Genomic DNA, 18609 nt, shown 5'->3' with positions numbered 1-18609 from the left:
GAGGGAGACGCCAGGACCTGCGGACACCTGAAGGACTACCATGGATCTCCGAATGGACTGAAGGCAGCCTTCCAAATCTACGGTCCGAAAGCTGCAGCATAGGGATCTGCACACAGTGCAGAATGTAGTATCAGCACAACCGACCACATGTGTTGGTAAGTGCCTAGCCTAACCTCGGCGAAGTAGTGACGAGGCTAGGACTAGACTAGCAATTAAACCTGTGCAGTTAAATCATATACGACAGAAAGTAAAAGAAGAAATGTACAGTTAGGAATGGGAGGGGAAAACATATTGCGGGGAAACATCAATTAACAATAGAAAGACAGCAAGCAAATACGAGGAACACCATATCTCAATTATCAACAAGAACCAGAAATCAAACAAGTGCACGACATCACCCTTCATGATTTTACTCTCGTCCTCACTATAAGAATCAATATAAATTGCACGGCATCACCCTTCGTGCTTTTACTCTCGTCCTCACCATAAAATGAATATAATCGGTACGGAATTGTACATTGTGAGGCACGACATCACCCTTCCTGCTTTTACACTCTTCCTCACAAAATCATATACGACATCACCCTTCGTGCTTTAACGTTCTCTCACCAAGACAATGCACGACATCACCCTTCGTGCTTTAACACTCTTCGTCACCCAAACAACAATCACAAGCAATAGGGCAAGGAAGTAATTAAAATTTCAATAAAATCCCGGCACGGGAACAATAGTTCAACAATCAAATCCCGGCACAGGAACAATATCAAACACATCAACATCCCGGCAAGGGAGATAGCATTAAAAGCAACAACATCCCAGCAAGGGAGACAATATAACAATTCTCTTCTCCTTTTCACTTTTACTTTACAACTCACTTCACAACTTGAGCCAATGCTCTATAAGGTTCAATTGCCAATTATACTTCCACAATTCATTATACAACTTGAGCCAAAGCTCCTCAATGTTCAAATACCACTATTACTTCCACAAGCTTTGCTCAACAATAGAAATCATCACATAAGACATGAACAATACAAACGGAATCACATTAGTCATAGAATAAGACTCGCGGGCATGCTTGACACCAACGTATAGATACTCGTCACCATGACTATACATCATACTCAACAAATAACACATAGCAAATAGGACACAACTCCTAATCCCTCAAGCTAGGGTAGACCAAACACTTACCTCGATGCCACGAACACAATTCAAGTCTCAACTATCGCTTTACCTATTGATTCCACCACCAATTCACTCGTATGTAGCCACAAGTTACTTAACTATATCAATAAATTCTAAATGGATCAATTTCAATGCATGAAAATAGGTTTTCTAAAGTTTTTCCCAAAAATTCAAAAATTGCCCCCGGGCCCACATGGTCAAAATCCGAGGTTCGAACCTAAAATCGATTATCCATTCCCCTACGAACACAAATATATAATTTGTTTCGAAATCGGATCTCCAATTGAGGTCCAAATCCCCAAAATTTGAAAAACCTAGGTTCTACCTAAAACACCCAATTTCCCCCATGAAAACCTTCGATTTTGAGTTGAAATCATGAGAAAAGATGTTAAAGATCGATTAAAACAAGTTAAAAATGACTTACAACCGATTTGGAAGAGTACTTGTCTTTGAAAAATCGTCCAAGAGTGTTTTGGTTTTGAAAGGGTTTGAAAAATGGTTGAAATGCGTCTAAGTTATGATTTTGCAGGTTGCAAGGGTCGCAATTGCGAACCCCTCACACAGCTACTCTCGCATTTGCGAACTCGCTTTTGCAATGGAATTGTCGCATTTGCGATACTGGAGGATTCCAGGCCACTTCGTGTGATTGGCCTTTCGCATTTGCGACATCGCTTTTGCGATGACTACGTCGCATTTGCGAACCCAAGGCAGACTAGGTCTTTTCTCATTTGCGGCAATTTTCTCGCATCTGCGGTGCGAAGCCAACAGACCTGCAACATACCAGCTAAAACCCGCAATATCCTAAGTTAAATTCTACTCCGTGGCCTATCCAAAACTCACTCGAGCCCTCGGTGCTCCAAACCAAACATGCACACCAACCTAAAAATATCATACGGACTTGCTCGTGCAACCAAATCATGAAAATAACGTGTAAAACTATGAATTTAAACCTCAAAACTCATAATTTTCATCAAGAACACTTTAAAGTTCATAACTCTTCGACCGGAGGTCCAAATCACGTCAAATAAACTCCATTTTTCACCAAATTTCACAGTTATCATTTAAATACTATAACAAGTTTGTACCGGGCTCCGAAAACAAAATACAGGCCCGATACTAATGATTTCAAATATTAATTCTTTTCTTTATTTTATAAATAATTCAGCAAAATAATTTCTTTCAAAAATTAATTTCTAAGGCTTGGGACCTCGGAATTTATTTTCGGGCATACGCCCAAGTCCCATATTTTACTGCAGACCTCCCGAGATCGTCGAAACACAGATCCGGGTCTGTTTGCTCAAAATATTGACCAAAGTCAACCATGATTAGATTTTAACTCTAGAAATTGCTATTTCTCGTATTTTCACATAAAAGGATTTCCGGATATAGGTCCGGACCATGCACACAAATCGAGATGAGGTAAAAAGGAGGTTTTAAGGCTTCGAAACACAAGATTTATTTCTAAAACAAGTGATGACCTTTTGGGGCATCACATCGTCCACCTCTAAAATAATCGTTCGTCATCGAACGGACATAAGAAGGAAGTACCTGAGTCGGGGAAAAGATGGGGATAACAGCCCCGTATATCAGACTCGGACTCCCAGGTCGACGCCTCAGCAGGCTGACCTCTCCACTGAAAACGAACAGAAGGGAAACTCTTCGATCTCAACTGACGAACCTGCCGGTCTAGAATAGCTACCGGCTCCTCCTCATAGGACAAGTCCTTGTCCAACTAGACAGTGCTGAAATATAACACGTGGGATGGTTCGCCGTGATACTTCCGAAGCATAGACACATGAAACACTGGATGTACAACTGATAAGCTCGGCGGCAACGCAAGTCTGTAAGCCACCTCTCCCACTCAATCAAGAATCTCAAACGGGACAATGAACCTAGGGCTAAGCTTGCCCTTCTTCCCAAATCTCATCACGCCCTTCATAGGCGACACCACCGACCATGAATGCCAAATCACGAACCTTACGGTCGGCATAACTCTTTTGGCTGGACTGATCGAAGCATATCCTAAATGATCCTGACCTTGTCCAAGGCATCCTGTACTAGATCTGTACCCAACAACCGAGCCTCCCCCAGCTCGAACCATCCAACCGGCGACAGACACCACCTACCATATAAAGCCTCATAAAGAGCCATCTGGATACTCGACTGGTAGTTGTTATTGTAGGTAACTCTGTTAGAGGCAAAAACTGATCCCACGAGCCTCCAAAGTCAATGACACAAGCTCGAAGCATATCCTCCAAATTCTGAATAGTGCGCTCAGACTGCCCGTCCGTCTGAGGATGAAATGTTGTGCTCAACTCAACCTAGGTACCCAACTCTTGCTGAACTGCTCTCTAGAAATGTGAGGTAAACGGCATACCTCGGTCCGAAATAATAGACGCGGGCACACCATGAAGACGAACAATCTCCCGGATATAGATCTCAGCTAACCTCTCAGAAGAATAGGAGACTGCTACCGGAATGAAATGTGATGACTTAGTCAGCCTATCAACAATGACCCACACTACGCCGAACTTCCTTTGAGTCCGTAGGAGTCCAACAACGAAGTCCATAGTGATACGCTCCCATTTCCACTCAGGAATCTCAATCTTCTAGAACAAACCACCAAGCCTCTGATGCTGGTACTTAAATCAACTTCCGGAGCCCATCCACATTAGGCACATAAACTCGACCCTATAACCTCAAAACTCCATCATCTCCTAAGGTAACCTACTTGGCACCTCCGTGCTGCACCGTGTCCCTAAGGACACATAAATAAGGATCATTATACTGCCGATCTCGAATATGCTCCAATAAAGAAGAATGAGCGACTGTGCAATCTAACACATGGCTGGGCTCAGAAACATCCAACCTCACGAACTGATTGGCCAACACTTGAACATCCAAGTCAAGCGGTCTCTCATCGACCGGAATATAAGCAAGACTACCCATACTAGCTGGCTTCCTACTCAAAGCATCGGCCACCATATTGGCCTTTCCCAGATAATATAATATGATGATATCATAGTCTTTCAATAGCTCCAACCACCTTTTCTACCTCAAATTTAGCTCATTCTGCTTGAATAAGTACTGCAGACTCTTGTGGTCCGTGAACGCCTCACATGTCACACCATACAGATAATGCCTCCAAATCTTCAACGCGTGAACAATGACTGCTAACTCCAAATCATGGACCAGATATTTCTTATCATGAATCTTCAACTAACGCTAAGCATAAGCCACCTTGTCATCCTGCATCAACACCGCACCAAGTCCAAATACATCACAATAAACTGTATATGGCCCTGAATTTGTGGGCAAAAAACCAACACCGGTGCCATAGTCAAAGCTGTCTTGAGCTTCTGAAAACTCGCCTCACACTCGTTCGACCACCTAAACTAGGCACCCTTCTGGGTCAACCTGGTCATCGAGGCTGCAATAGATGAAAACCCCTCTACAAAGCGACGATAATAGCCTGCCAAACCCAAGAAACTCCAGATATCTGTAGATGATGCTAGTTTAGGCCAGTTCTTGACGGCCTCTATCTTCTTCGGATCTACTTGAATACCCTCTACTGATACAACATGACCCAAGAATGCCACTGAAATCAAACAGAACTCACACTTCGAAAATGATGCATACAACTAACTATCTCTCAAAGTCTGAAGAACCACTCTTAGATGCTGCTCATGCTCCTCCCGGCTGCGGGAATAGATCAAAATATCATCAATAAAGACTATCATGAACGAATCCAAGTAAGGCCTGAACACTCGGTTCATCAAATCCATAAAAGTTGTTGGGTCATTTGTCAACCCAAATGACATCACCAAGAACTTATAATGCCCGTACAGAGTGCGGAAAGCTGTCTTACGGACATCAGATGCCCTAATCCTCAATTGATGGTAGCCAGATATCAAGTCAATCTTCGAAAATACCTTGTCACCCTAAAGTTGATCAAACAAATCATCAATCCTCGGCAATGGATACTTATCCTTGATGGTAACCTTGTTCAACTGCCGGTAATCTATACATATTCGCATCGATCCATCCTTCTTCTTAACAAACAACACCAGCGCACCCCCAGGCGAGACACTATGTCTAATGAAGCTCTTCTCAAGCAAGTCTTGCAACTGCTCCTTCAATTCTTTCAACTTAGGCGGGGCCATACGATACGGCAAAATAGAAATGGGATGGGTGCCCGGAACCAAATCAATGCAGAAGTCAATATCCCTATCGAGTGTCATACCCAGCAGGTTTGAAGGAAATACCTCAGGAAACTCATGAACAATAGGCACAGAATCAATCGAAGGAACCTCGGCACTAGAGTCACGAACATATGCCAAATAAGCCAAACACCCATTCCTGACCATACGTCGAGCCTTCATAAATGAGATAACACTACGAGTAGAATGACCAGGAGTCCCTCTCCACTCTAAACGAGGTACACCCGGCAAGGCTAAGGTCACAGTCTTGGCATGACAGTCCAAGATAGCGTGGTAAGGTGATAACTAGTCCATCCCCAATATGACATCGAAATCAACCATGTCCAGAAGCAACAAATCTACACGAGTCTCAAGACCCCAAATCATAACTATACATGAATGATGGACTCGATCTACCACAATAGAATTATCCGCCGGTGTAAAAACGTATACAAAAGCACTCAAAGAATCACTAGGCATGACCATATACGGTGCAAAATAAGATGACACATGTAAATATGTAGACCCTGGATCAAATAGAATTGAAACATCTCTACAACAAACCAGAACAGTACATGTCATAACTGTATCGGAAGCCTCAGCCTCAGGCCTGGCTGGAAGAGCATAACATCGGGGCTGGGCCCCACCACCCTGAACTATATCTCTGGGACGGCCTGTTGCTGGCTGGCCTCCACCTCTAGTGGCCTGACCTCCACCTCTAACACCTCTACCTCTACCTCTAGCACCTCTACCTCCACCTCTAGCACCTCTACCTCCACCTCTAGCTAGCTGAACGGGCTGTGGAACACTCGGTGCCTAAACCATGGCACGGGAACCCTGATGCTGAGAGCTGCTCGATGCTCGAGGGAAAAACCTAGCAATGTGACCCATATCACCACAAGTATAACAAGCCCTCGACTACAAAAACTGATGACCCTGACGACCTGAATGACCACCCCGAAAACTCTGGAGCGGTGGTGCACTAATAGGAGCGGGCGGTGCACTGTAGGACTGCTAATCAAAATACTTCATATGAGAATCACGGCCACCTGAAGCACCGTGAGAAACCTGAAGTGCTGACTGAAAAGGCCTAGGAAGATGGCCTCTACCATTCGAATCCCTGTCTCTAGACGAGGTACCATCGAATCTTCCTGAATGACGAGGCCTCTTGTCAAACCCCTGACCACCTCCCTATGATAAAACCATCTTAACTCTCCTGGAAACATTGGCCGCTTCCTAAAAAGAAATCTCACTCCCCATCTCCTTATCCATCTAAAGTCGAATAGGCTGAATGAGCCCCTTAATGAACCTCCTCACTCTCTCTCTCTCTCTCTCTCTCTCTCTCTCTCTCTCTCTCTCTCTCTCAGTGGGGAGTATAAGTAGAGCATGACGGGCCAAATTGATAAACCTGGTCTCGTACTGATTAACAGTTATAGAACCCTGCTGGAGACGCTCAAACTGCCTCCGATAGATCTCTCTCTGAGTGACGGGAAGAAATTTCTCTAGAAATAGCTGAGAAAACTGCTCCCAAGTCAAAGCTGGTGACCCAACTGGTCTAGCCAAACAATAATCCCTCCACCAAGACTTGGCGGATCCAGATAAGCAAAAAGTAGCAAAGTCGACCCCATTGATCTCCACTATCCGCATGTTCCTGAGAACCTCATGACAACTATCTAAATAATCCCGGGGATCCTCAGAAGATGCACCGCTGAAAGTGGTAGTGAAGAGCTTGGTGAACCTGTCCAATTTCTACAAAGCATCGACAGACATAGATGCTCCATCACCGGTCTGAGCTACCACACCCGGCTGAACTGCTCTAACTGGCCGAGCTGCTGGAGTTTGAAAATGGGGAGCCATCTACTTCGGAGTGCGAGTAGCAGGAGGCTGGGCTCATCCTCCAGCCTGAGAGACGGCTAGTGTTACAGGAAGCAAGCTTGCCTGGGTGACACTTTCCATAAGGCCCACTAGATGGACCAGAGCATCCTGGAGTACTAGGGTAGCAATGAACCCTCTGGAACCTGAACTGGGCCCATCAGAACTATCTGGGACGGAACCTCATCAAACTCAACCTGAGGCTCCGTCGCTGGTGCTGCTGCTCTAGGCTGAGCTCTTCCCCTACCTCGGCTTCTAGTACGTCCTCGGCCTCGCCCTTTGCCCCTCGTGGGAACTACTACTGGGGGCTCGGGCTACTAATTAGTGGATGAGGAAGCGTGTGTTCTCGCCATCTGTGAAAGAACAAAGTAGAAATTCAATTAGCATTGAGAAACTAAACTGCACGACATGAAAGAATAGATGTGAAGTTTTTCCTAACTCTGTAGCCTCTAGGGGATAAATACATACGTCTCCATACCGATCCCTTAGACTCTACTAAGCTTGTACGTGAGTTGTAAGACCTATGTAACCTAGAGCTCTGATACCAACTTGTCACGACCCGGATTTCCCACCCTCGGGAGCTGTGATGACGCCTACTAGTGAAAGCTAGGCAAGCCAACCGTTTGAACAAATTACCTTTTTCCCATTTTAGTCCTTTAACAAATGTGAATCAACAGTTTATAAACAACGAAATTTAAACTAGTGGAAGAAACAAATAAAACCATTTAAATATTTCCAATATAATTTCATAAACAAAGACTACCCAGAACTGGTGTCACAACTTCACAGACTGTCTAGGAATACTACAAACAAGGTCCGAAAAATAAATGCGATGTTGTTTCTGAAATACGTAAATGAAAAAGGATGAAAGGATAGAGGGATACGCCAGGGCCTGCGGACGCCTACAGGACTACTTTGGATCTCCGAATGGACTTAAGGCAGCCTCCCAAATCTACGGTCTGAAAGCCGCAACACCACGATCTGCATACAGTCCAGAGCGTAGTATCAGCACAACCGACCTCATGTGTTGGTAAGTGCCTAGCCTAACCTTGACGAAGTAGTGACAAGGCTAGGACCAGACTACCAATTAAACCTGTGCAGTTAAATCATATACGGCGGAAAGTAAAAGCAGGAATGTACAATTAGGAATAGGAGGGGAAAACATGCTGCGGGGAAACATCAATTAACAATAGAAAGACATCAAGTAAATACGAGGAACACCATATCTCAATTATCAACAAGAACCAGAAATCAAACAAGTGTACGGCATCACCCTTCGTGCTTTGACTCTCGTCCTTACCATAAGAATCATATAAACTGCATGGCATTACCCTTCGTGTTTTTACTCTAGTCCTCACCATAAAATTAATATAATAGGCACGAAATTGTATATCGTGCAGCACGGTATCACCTTTCATGCTTTTACACTCTTCCTCACAAAATCATACACGGCATCACCCTTCATACTTTAACGCTCTCTCACCAAGACAATGTACGGCTTCACCCATCGTGCTTTAACACTCTTCCTCACCCAAATAATAATCACAAGCAATAGGGAAAGGAAGTAATTAAAATTATAATAAAATCCCAGCAAGGGAACAATAGTTCAACAATCAAATCCCGGCAAGGGAATAATATCAAATGCATCAACATCCCGGTAGTGGAGATAGCATTAAAACCAACAACAACCAGGCAAGGGAGACAATATAATAATTCTCTTCTCCTTTTCACCTTTACTTCACAACTTGAGTCAATGCTCTATAAGGTTCAATTGCCAAATATACTTCCACAATTTATTATACAACTTGAGCCAACGCTCCTCAATGTTCAAATACCACTATTACTTCCACAAGCTTTGCTCAACAATAGAAATCATCACATAAGGCATGAACAATACAAATGGAGTCATATTAGTCATAGAATAAGACTTACGGGCATGCTTGACACCAATGTATAGATACTCGTCACCATGCCTATACGTCGTACTCAACAAATAACACATAGCAAATAGAACACAACTCCTAATCCCTCAAGCTAAGGTTAGACCAAACACTTACCTCGATGCCACGAACACAATTCAAGTCTCAACTATTGCTTTACCTCTTGATTCCACCACCAATTCGCTCGTATCTAGCCACAAGTTACTTAACTATATCAATAAATGCTAAATGAATCAATTCCAATGCATGAAAATAGTTTTTCTAAAGTTTTTCCCAAAAAGTCAAAAATCGCCCCTGGCCCACATGGTCAAAACCCGAGGTTTGAACCAAAACTTGATTACCCATTCCCCTACGAACCCAAATATATAATTTATTTTTGAAATCGGACCTCAAATCGAGGTCCAAATCCCCAAAATTTAAAAAACCGAGGTTCTACCCAAAACACCCAATTTCCCCCATGAAAACCTTTGATTTTGAGTTGAAATCATGAGAAAAGATGTTGAAGATCGATGAAAACAGGATAGAAATGACTTACAATCGATTTGGAAGAGTACTTGTCGTTGAAAAATCGCCCAAGAGTGTTTTGGTTTTGAAAGGGCTTGAAAAATGGTTGAAATTCGTCTAAGTTATGATTTTGCAGGTTGCAGGTGTCGCAATTGCAACCAGGGTTCGCAATTGCGAACCCCTCAGACTGTTACGCTCGCATTTGCGATTGATGTTCACATAGCTAACTCGCTTTTGCGATGGAATTGTCGCATTTGCGACACTGGAGGATTCCAGGCCACTTCGCAAATGCAATTGGCCTTTCACATTTGCGACATCGCTTTTGCGATGACTACGTCGCATTTGCAACCCCAAGGCAGACCAGGTCTTTTCGCATTTGCGAGCCATGCGAAGCCTGCAGACCTGCAACATACCAGCTAAAAACCTGCAACATCCTAAGTTAAATTCCACTCCGTGGCCTATCCAAAACTCACCCGGGCCCTCGGGGCTCCTTAATATGCACACCAACCTAAAAATATCATACGGACTTGCTTGTGCAACTAAATCATGAAATTAACGTGTAAAACTATGAATTTCAACCTCAAACTCATCATTTTCATCAAGAACACTTTAAGGGGTGGTTTGGTAGGATGTATAAGAATAATGCGGAATAAGGTGTATTAGTAATGCATGGATTAGTAATGCATGTGTTAGTAATGCAAGCATTAGTTGTGCATATATTATTTCTTATCTACTGTTTGGTGTGGTGTATTAAAATTATAATGCATTGCATAATTTTTAAGAAAAATAGTTGTTTACAAAAATGTCCTCCATATTCTCTAGCTTTAAAGGACTTTAAGGACAATTTTGTCTTTAGACATACTAATGCATGCATTAATAGCCTTGGTATTACTAATGCCATGGTTTTCTATGCATTACTAATGCATAGGATAATACCAAGTATGATGTATAACTAATACAAGTATTAGTTATACACATGTTGAAAAAATGTACCAAGCAAGGTATTAGAGCTAATGCTTGCATTATTTTTTCTAATACCTCCTACCAAACGACCCCTAAAGTTCATAACTCTTCGACCGAAGGTCCAAATCAAGTCAAATAAACTCTATTTTTCACCAAATTTCACAGTTATCATTTAAATATTATAACAAGTTTGTACCGGGCTCCATAACTAAAATACGGGTCCGATACCAATGGTTTCAAACATTAATTCTTTTCTTTATTTCATAAATAATTCAGCAAAACAATTTATTTCAAAAATTGATTTCTAAGGCTTGGGACCTCGGAATTCATTTCCGGGCATACGCTCAAGTCCCATATTTTACTGCGGACCTCCCGGGATTGTCGGAACACAGATCCGGGTCCGTTTGCTCAAAATGTTGACCAAAGTCAGCCATAATTAGATTTTAACTCTAGAAATATCTATTTCTCATATTTTCACATAAAAGGTTTTCCGGATAAAGGTCCGGACCATGCATGTAAATCGAGGTGAGGTAAAAAGGAGATTTTAAGGCCTCGGAACACATGATTTATTTCTAAAACAAGTGATGACCTTTCTGGTCATCACATGATCGAATTTGATAGACGAGAGGAAGTTGGAAAAATAGTGTGATATCTCAAAAGGCGAAAGTGCTAAGACTGCAAATGCAAATAGAGAAATTAAAGGACTCATTTTCAAAGCTAGAAGTGTAGACTAGACTAGGAGCCCGTTTGGATAGATTTGTTTTAAGCGATTTTTAAGCAAAAATATTTTTTAAGCTATAAGTTAGGAATTCTAACTTTTGGTTTTTGCTTGATTTTGTCATTTTAGCTTAAAATCAAACGTTTAAAAGTACTTTTTTATTTTTGTCCAAACACTACAAAATAGCTAGCTATTTTGGCTTAAAATCACTTAAAACAAGTCAATCCAAACGGGCTCTAGAAAGGAGATTGCTTGGTCTTAATGAGCTACTAACACCGGTAACGAGCAAGAAAAAGAATTGGGACCTAATTGTCGAGGACCTCATACTCATTTCATATAAATTAATGAATGCATGCTCTGCATTCATAAATATTTATCAATAACCCATAATAATATTATATGCACTATTATATTGACGTAATTTTTAAAGTTAAAATTATTTAACTTAATACAAACTTATCATAAAGTATTTTTCGCCACTTTATTATAGGACTGAGGAGTTAGGGACAGTACAAGACATCAATTTGGATGCAAGTGGTGATTTCACTCGTTAAAGTTTTAATTTCCTTCACCAATCACAACCCCTTTGTTTACTCCTATTGTTCAGTAACACATTTACTATTACCTGCTTCCTTTTCGCCTCCTCTTCATCTTTTTCTTATTCTTTCCCAAAAGTTGCATGCTGTGTCAGGAGAAATTATTCTACAAATCAACCTAATTTAAGCTCTACGAGCAGCATTATCAAATTATTCATTGGTTCTTACGTTGTTGTTATTATGTCCATAATGTTACTGATATATTTTTTCTTTTTATCTTTTCGTCTCCTTGAGGCGAGGATCTATCGGAAACAATCTCTCTATCTCATAGGTAAGGTTTGCGTACACACTACTCTCCTCAGATCCCACTTGTAGGACTATACTAGGTCGTCGTTGTTGTTGTAAACAAATTGTGTTGACTTTAGCATTATTATTATTATTATTATTATTATTATTATTATTATTACCCCTGTGATAGTTAAGTAATATAATAATTTACTTGAAAACACATCTTATAATATTGTTTTAGTACAAACATTTAAAATGTTCACTTAGTCATATTCCCCGTTCAATTCCTAAATTGTTCTATCCCTTTATCATCATTGACGAGCTTTTGGACAATTTGTTATGAGCGCACTTCAAAAACATTAAATTATTTGTTTTTTTATATAAAATTAATTTTAATTGCCTCCTTAATATTATAAATGAACAAAAGATCCACCATGAACATATATATGAGGGGTTTGATAAGGAATTTCGAGGAATTTCTTTTGGTTCATTCAACGTTCCTCTTAATAATATCAAAAATATAATATCAACTAACAAGCAAATTTAATTTGAGTATTCCCCGACATTTTTAACTTATTACGTGTATATGGCTATTCTTCTTGCTTCTTTTACCTTTTCATTTTCTCTTAAATTTGTGCTACTTGTATATATACCTTAGCTTGAAAATCATTATTGAAGAGAAATACTAGTGATTAATTAATTGGACACATATATATAGTCCCTCCGTTCACTTTTACTTGACATGTATACTAAAAATATATTTTTATTTTTACTTGTCACTTTACGCATATCAAGAGAAGACAAATTTTCTTTTCCTGTTATACCCACAATATTTATTACTCATTTCAAATTATTTTCTCAAATCCAATAAAATATGCATCAATTAATATGGGTGTCATGGTAAATTATGCACTTCATTCATTATTTCTTAAGGGGCATGAAAAGTCAAATTGTGCCAAATAAAAGTGAACGGAGGGAGTATATATATATATATATATATATATATGTGTGTGTGTGTGTGTCATGTGTGCGTATATATATCATAGCTCAAACTTTTATAGTAATCAATTGGGAAAGAAGTAGTACTACTAAGTTTTCATATGAAGAATGAAACCGTCAATTGCCAAAATAAATTGATATGTTAAAAATATAGTGTGATCGATCTGTTTCAGAATAGAGGCATTTTGATACTAGTCGTATTATAAACTATATTTTAGGTAACCGAGGAGGTATAGTCACGCATATATAACTGAAACCATGTGAAATTCTTGATGCCTATGATGTTGCTATCGTAAAAGCACCACAAATGGATAGGAACAGACAATATTTCCTTCGGTCTATGCTAGAAGATTTGAAAATGCATTATTACCCACGTATTTTCTATGAACGTTTTTTAAAAAATTGAAAAATCAAAAGACAAAAAGGAAGAAGAGGACAAAACTTAAGAAACTTCTTTTAGTATTGACTCTTCTAAGTTCTTGCATTTACAAGATGTTTTCTTGTTGACCGAATTGAAACGGGTACTTGGACGTACAAAAAATTATACACTAATTACTTAATTATCTCAACCCACCTAGGGGTATGATGGGATGGTAAAAGTTTTTGCACTATTAACTAGAGGGATCGGGTTAGAGCTTTAGAAATGAAGTTTTTTTTTTTTGATAAAAAGCGTTAAAACCCACATAATTGGCTTTTTACGATGCAATCTTGAATTAGACGGACTACTAAATTTCAGACACTAAAAGGTTGAACAAAAAACTTAATTACCTAAATTCATTCAAAGACCCATTTGTAGTCTTTCGTGCAGTTTTTATGATCAATCTTATTTTCTAAAGAATGAACAAATGCAGGGCGGATGCAGTTTGAAGATACCGGATTCATCTGAACATAGTTGTACACAGTTGAAATCGGACCTACCCGATTATGCTTTTGATCGAGAGCACTGAATTGGATCGAGGGTCAGCCTGGTAATGAATCCGACCAGAGCACGAAGACATGCAGCCGATTCGAAGATCGAGATGCCTGTCGAGATCAAGGCCAGCAGCAATCAAGAACGAATATGACAGACTTCAGACAAAGCGCAGTAACAGGAAAGTGAGATATCCATGATTGGTGAGAGATCATGGCGTAAATCTCGGAACATATCAAATCAAGGGATTTAATTCCCTAATTAAAATTGTACCATAACTAGGACTCCCCTGCTATATAAAGAGGGTCCTGATCATCTTGTAAACATCTTACATTCATGAATATCAAAGTAATATAATATTTCTTAGTCTACTTTCTTGTTCATCGGCTTATTGTGCCTTTAACTATTCTTGCATAACTAGCTCGAGGGTGTCCAATCTCGAGGGTTCTGTCCAAACGCTGGTTTGCTTTACATTATTATCAATTTGCATCATCTATCTTTACGTTTATCAATTGGTATTAGGTGAAATCACATATCCTTAAAACCAAATTATAAGTTTAATTGTTACTCAAATTTTAGGGTAAACAGTTTGGCACCCACAGTGGGGCTAAGGATAATAGTGATTGCTTAATATTTTAACCTTTTTAACACAAACTGCTTTTACGCTTGTTCTCGTGAGTATTTTTTATTACAGGAATCGACATGTCGAACTCTCAAGCAGTACCCACTCACATTGATACCAGCCTTGGTCTTCATGGCGAAAACGAAGACGTAGTTGCCCCGGGAAACAAAGTGCCTCCAATAAATCCCGATGCACCACATGCCGTACATCCGGTTGATGTCAGTTCTCGTGTCACCATTCGTGGAGATTTAGGCACCTGACCCTGAAAATAGTGTCCGCAGAGATGCCGAGGCAACCGATTGGAGCGCACAAAATGGTGAAGAAGGCGAAATTAGCCTTCTAATGATATTTGACATGCTACAAACTTAGCAGGCCGCGATAACGCAACTCCAAACCCGAATCGAGCCCCAAGTAGAATCGAACTCGATACATCACAGAAAGTTGCCCATAAGGTCGAACCCGTACAGGAAAAATTGAACGATAATGGATCGGGAACTAATCCCGCCATCATAAAGATGCTCGAGGAGCTCACTAAACGGATTGAATCGGGAGAAAAGAAGATTAAGGCTAATGATAAAAAGGTAGAAACATACAACTCCCGGGTTGATCAAATACTGGGGGCACCCCCGATTCTGAAGGGTTTGGATTCGAAAAAGTTCGTACAGAAACCTTTCCCACCAAGTGCAGCTCCGAAGCCCATTCCGAAGAAGTTTCGCATGCCAGAAATTCCCAAGTACAACGGAACCACTGATCCTAACGAGCATGTCACTTCTTATACATGCGCAATAAAAGGAAATGACTTAGAAGACGATGAAATTGAATATGTTTTGTTGAAAAAATTTGGAGAAACTTTATAGAAGGGGACAATGATATGGTACTACAATTTGCCGCCCAATTCCATCGATTCTTTTGCCATGCTTGTCGATTCGTTCGTAAAGGCATACGCCAGAGCAATAAAGGCCGCGACAAGAAAGTAGGACCTCTTCAAAGTGAGACAGAAGGACAATAAAATTCTAAGGAAATTCGTATCTCGATTTAAAATGGAGCGCATGGACCTACCCTCGATTACTGATGATTGGGCTGTCCAAGCCTTTACTCAAGGTTTGAACAAGCGAAGTTCGATAGCGTCACGTCAACTGAAGCAGAATTTGATTGAATATCCAGTGGTGACCTGGGCCGATGTGCATAATCGATACCAATCACGACAAAGAGCCCTGATCGAATAGAATCGGTACCAATCATATAGCGCAGATCCTAGAAACAACGGACCGGGACGTAGTCCTGTTCGAAATGATCAAAGGAATGATCGAGGTCAAAATTCCCGAGGGCTTTTGAGTAAGAATGGCTTCGATAAACATGTCGAGCCTAATGAAGCGCCACGCTTATTAGAATACAACTTCATCGTCGATGTTTCAGGTATTGTGTTAGACATTGAACGAATCAAGGATACAAGGTGGCGCAGGCCCCTATAGACCGAACCACCTCAAAAGAATCCAAATCAATTGTGCAAGTACCATGGAACCCATGGTCACAGGCCCGAAGACTGCAGACAGTTGAGGGATGAGGTAGCTCGTTTATTCAACGAAGGTCATCTTCGAGAGTTCTTGAGTGACCGAGCAAAAAATCACTTTAGAGACAGGGAAGCAAAAAGGAAAAACGAATAGGAGGAACCACAACACGTGAATCATATGATCGTCGACGAGGTCAATATTCCTCAGGGTCTGACATTTAAACGCACCAAAGTTACAATCACAAGGGAGAAGCATGCCCGGGACTACTTACTAGAAGATACCTTATCTTTCAACGATGAGGATGCAGAAGGGATCGAACAGCCTCACAACGACGCACTGGTAATGTCTATCCTTATGAATAAAATTAAAGTTAAACGTGTGTTGGTTGATCCAGGTAGTTCGGCAAATATTATTCGATCGACGATCGTGGAGCAGCTTGGCCTTCAGGATCAAATCGTGCCTGCAGCTCAAGTGCTCAATGGTTTCAACATGGTAAGTGAAACCATCAAAAGAGAAATCATGTTTCTAGTGAACGTGGATGGAACTATCCAGGAAACGAAGTTCCACATGATCGAAGGTGATATGAGGTACAATGCGCTGCTTGGAAGACCTTGGATCCATAATATGAGGCAGTACCTTCAACGTTTCATCAAGTCTTGAAATTCCCAACACCGGAAGGAGTCAAAACGGTGTACGGCAAACAACCAGCAGCCAAGGAGATATTTGCAATTGATGAAGTAATACTATTATCGGCACTAACATCAACCAAGGGACCAGAATCGAAGGAAAAGTAGGAAGTCAAATAACAACCACAATCACCAGCTTTGACCAAATCGGAACGGTAGGAGACTCTCGAGGATGATGATTATATGATGCCTCGAACCTTCATAATCCCCGATGATTCCGATGCCACGAAGTCAATGGTTGAGGAGTTGGAACAAGTCATACTGATCGAGCATTTGTCCGATCAAAAGGTATACCTTGGCACGGGGTTAACTCCCGAGCTCAGGGAAGAGCTCATTAAATTCCTTATTGAAAATATGGATTGTTTTGCTTGGTCCCACCTTGACATGACAGGGATCCCACTGGAGATCACCATTTATCAATTGAGTTTGGACCCGAAGTTCAGACCGGTAAAGCAAAAGAGAAGGCCACAGTCTGAAGTAAAGCATGCATTCATCAAGGACGAGGCAACTAAATTTCTCAAAATAGGATCCATCCGGGAAGTAAAATATCCTGAGTGGGTAGCAAACGTAGTTGTAGTCCCCAAGAAGGGGAATAAACTTAAAATGTGTGTAGACTACAAAAACTTAAGCAAAGCATGCCCTAAAGACTCTTTTCCCCTGCCTAATATCGATTGCATGATCGATGCCACGACCGGCCATAAGATCCTCAGCTTTCTCGATGCCTACTCCGGGTACAACCAAATACAAATGAACCCGAAGGATCAGGAAAAGACTTCATTTATCACTAAGTATGCTACTTATTGCTATAATGTAAGGCCGTTTGGGCTAAAAAATATTGTGCTACTTATCAACGCCTAGTAAACTGAATGTTCAAAGAACAAATAGATAAATCAATGGTGGTTTATATTGATGACATGCTAGTTAAGTCCCTGCTGCAGAGGACCATTTGACACATTTGCAGGAAATCTTCGACATATTGAGAAAATACAATATGAAGCTCAACCCCGAGAAATGTGCATTCGGGGTCGGTTCAGGCAAGTTCCTCGGCTTTATGGTGTCAAATCGGGGGATTGAGATCAATCCCAATAAAATCAAGGTGATCGAAGACATCAAAGTCATGGACAGCGTTAAGGCCGTACAGAGGTTAACAGTATGGATAGCCGTTTAGGCCGGTTCATCTCGAGGTCTTCGGATCGAAGTCATAGGTTATTCTCACTGCTCAAAAAGAAGAACAATTTCACTTGGACCTTAGAATGCCAACATGCATTCAAAGAATTAAAGTGGTATCTTTCGAGCCCACCATTGCTTCATACTCCAAAAGCGGGCGAGCAACTCTACTTATATTTGGCAGTCTCGGAGGTCGTGGTAAGTGGTGTCCTAGTTTGAGAATAGCAAGGTGTGCAATTTCCTATTTACTACGTTAGCCGAACTTTAGGTAAAGCAGAGACCCGATATCCACACTTAGAAAAACTAGCGCTTACTCTAGTAAGCGTCTCTAGGAAATTAAAATCGTATTTTCAATGTCACCCAATTTGTGTTGTAACCACTTATCCCCTTCACAACATTTTGCACAAGCCCAATCTCTCGGGCCGACTAGCCAAATGGGCCGTCAAAATCAATGGGTACGATATCGAGTATCAACCCCGAACGACCATCAAGTCTCAAATCGTAGC

The 18609-nt window shown here is 41.0% G+C and overlaps 1 protein-coding gene across 1 annotated transcript; it reads left to right on the top strand.

Moving 5' to 3' along the window:
- The first annotated feature begins 16427 nt into the window (after nucleotides 1-16427).
- On the top strand, nucleotides 16428-16910 carry LOC138873949 (uncharacterized). The gene has a single exon (XM_070152442.1). It carries the CDS (start codon nucleotides 16428-16430, stop codon nucleotides 16908-16910), a length of 483 nt encoding a protein of 160 aa, XP_070008543.1.
- The last annotated feature ends 1699 nt before the right edge of the window (nucleotides 16911-18609 follow it).

This window comes from Nicotiana sylvestris, chromosome 7 (genome assembly GCF_000393655.2).
Source record: "Nicotiana sylvestris chromosome 7, ASM39365v2, whole genome shotgun sequence".
NCBI lineage: Eukaryota > Viridiplantae > Streptophyta > Magnoliopsida > Solanales > Solanaceae > Nicotiana > Nicotiana sylvestris.
Note: the sequence above shows the minus strand (reverse complement) of the source record. Positions and strands in the feature narration are given on the sequence as shown.

Coding starts and splice junctions, on each gene's coding strand:
- LOC138873949 (XM_070152442.1), top strand. CDS start 16,428: ATGATCGTCGACGAGGTCAATATTCCTCAGGGTCTGACATTTAAACGC.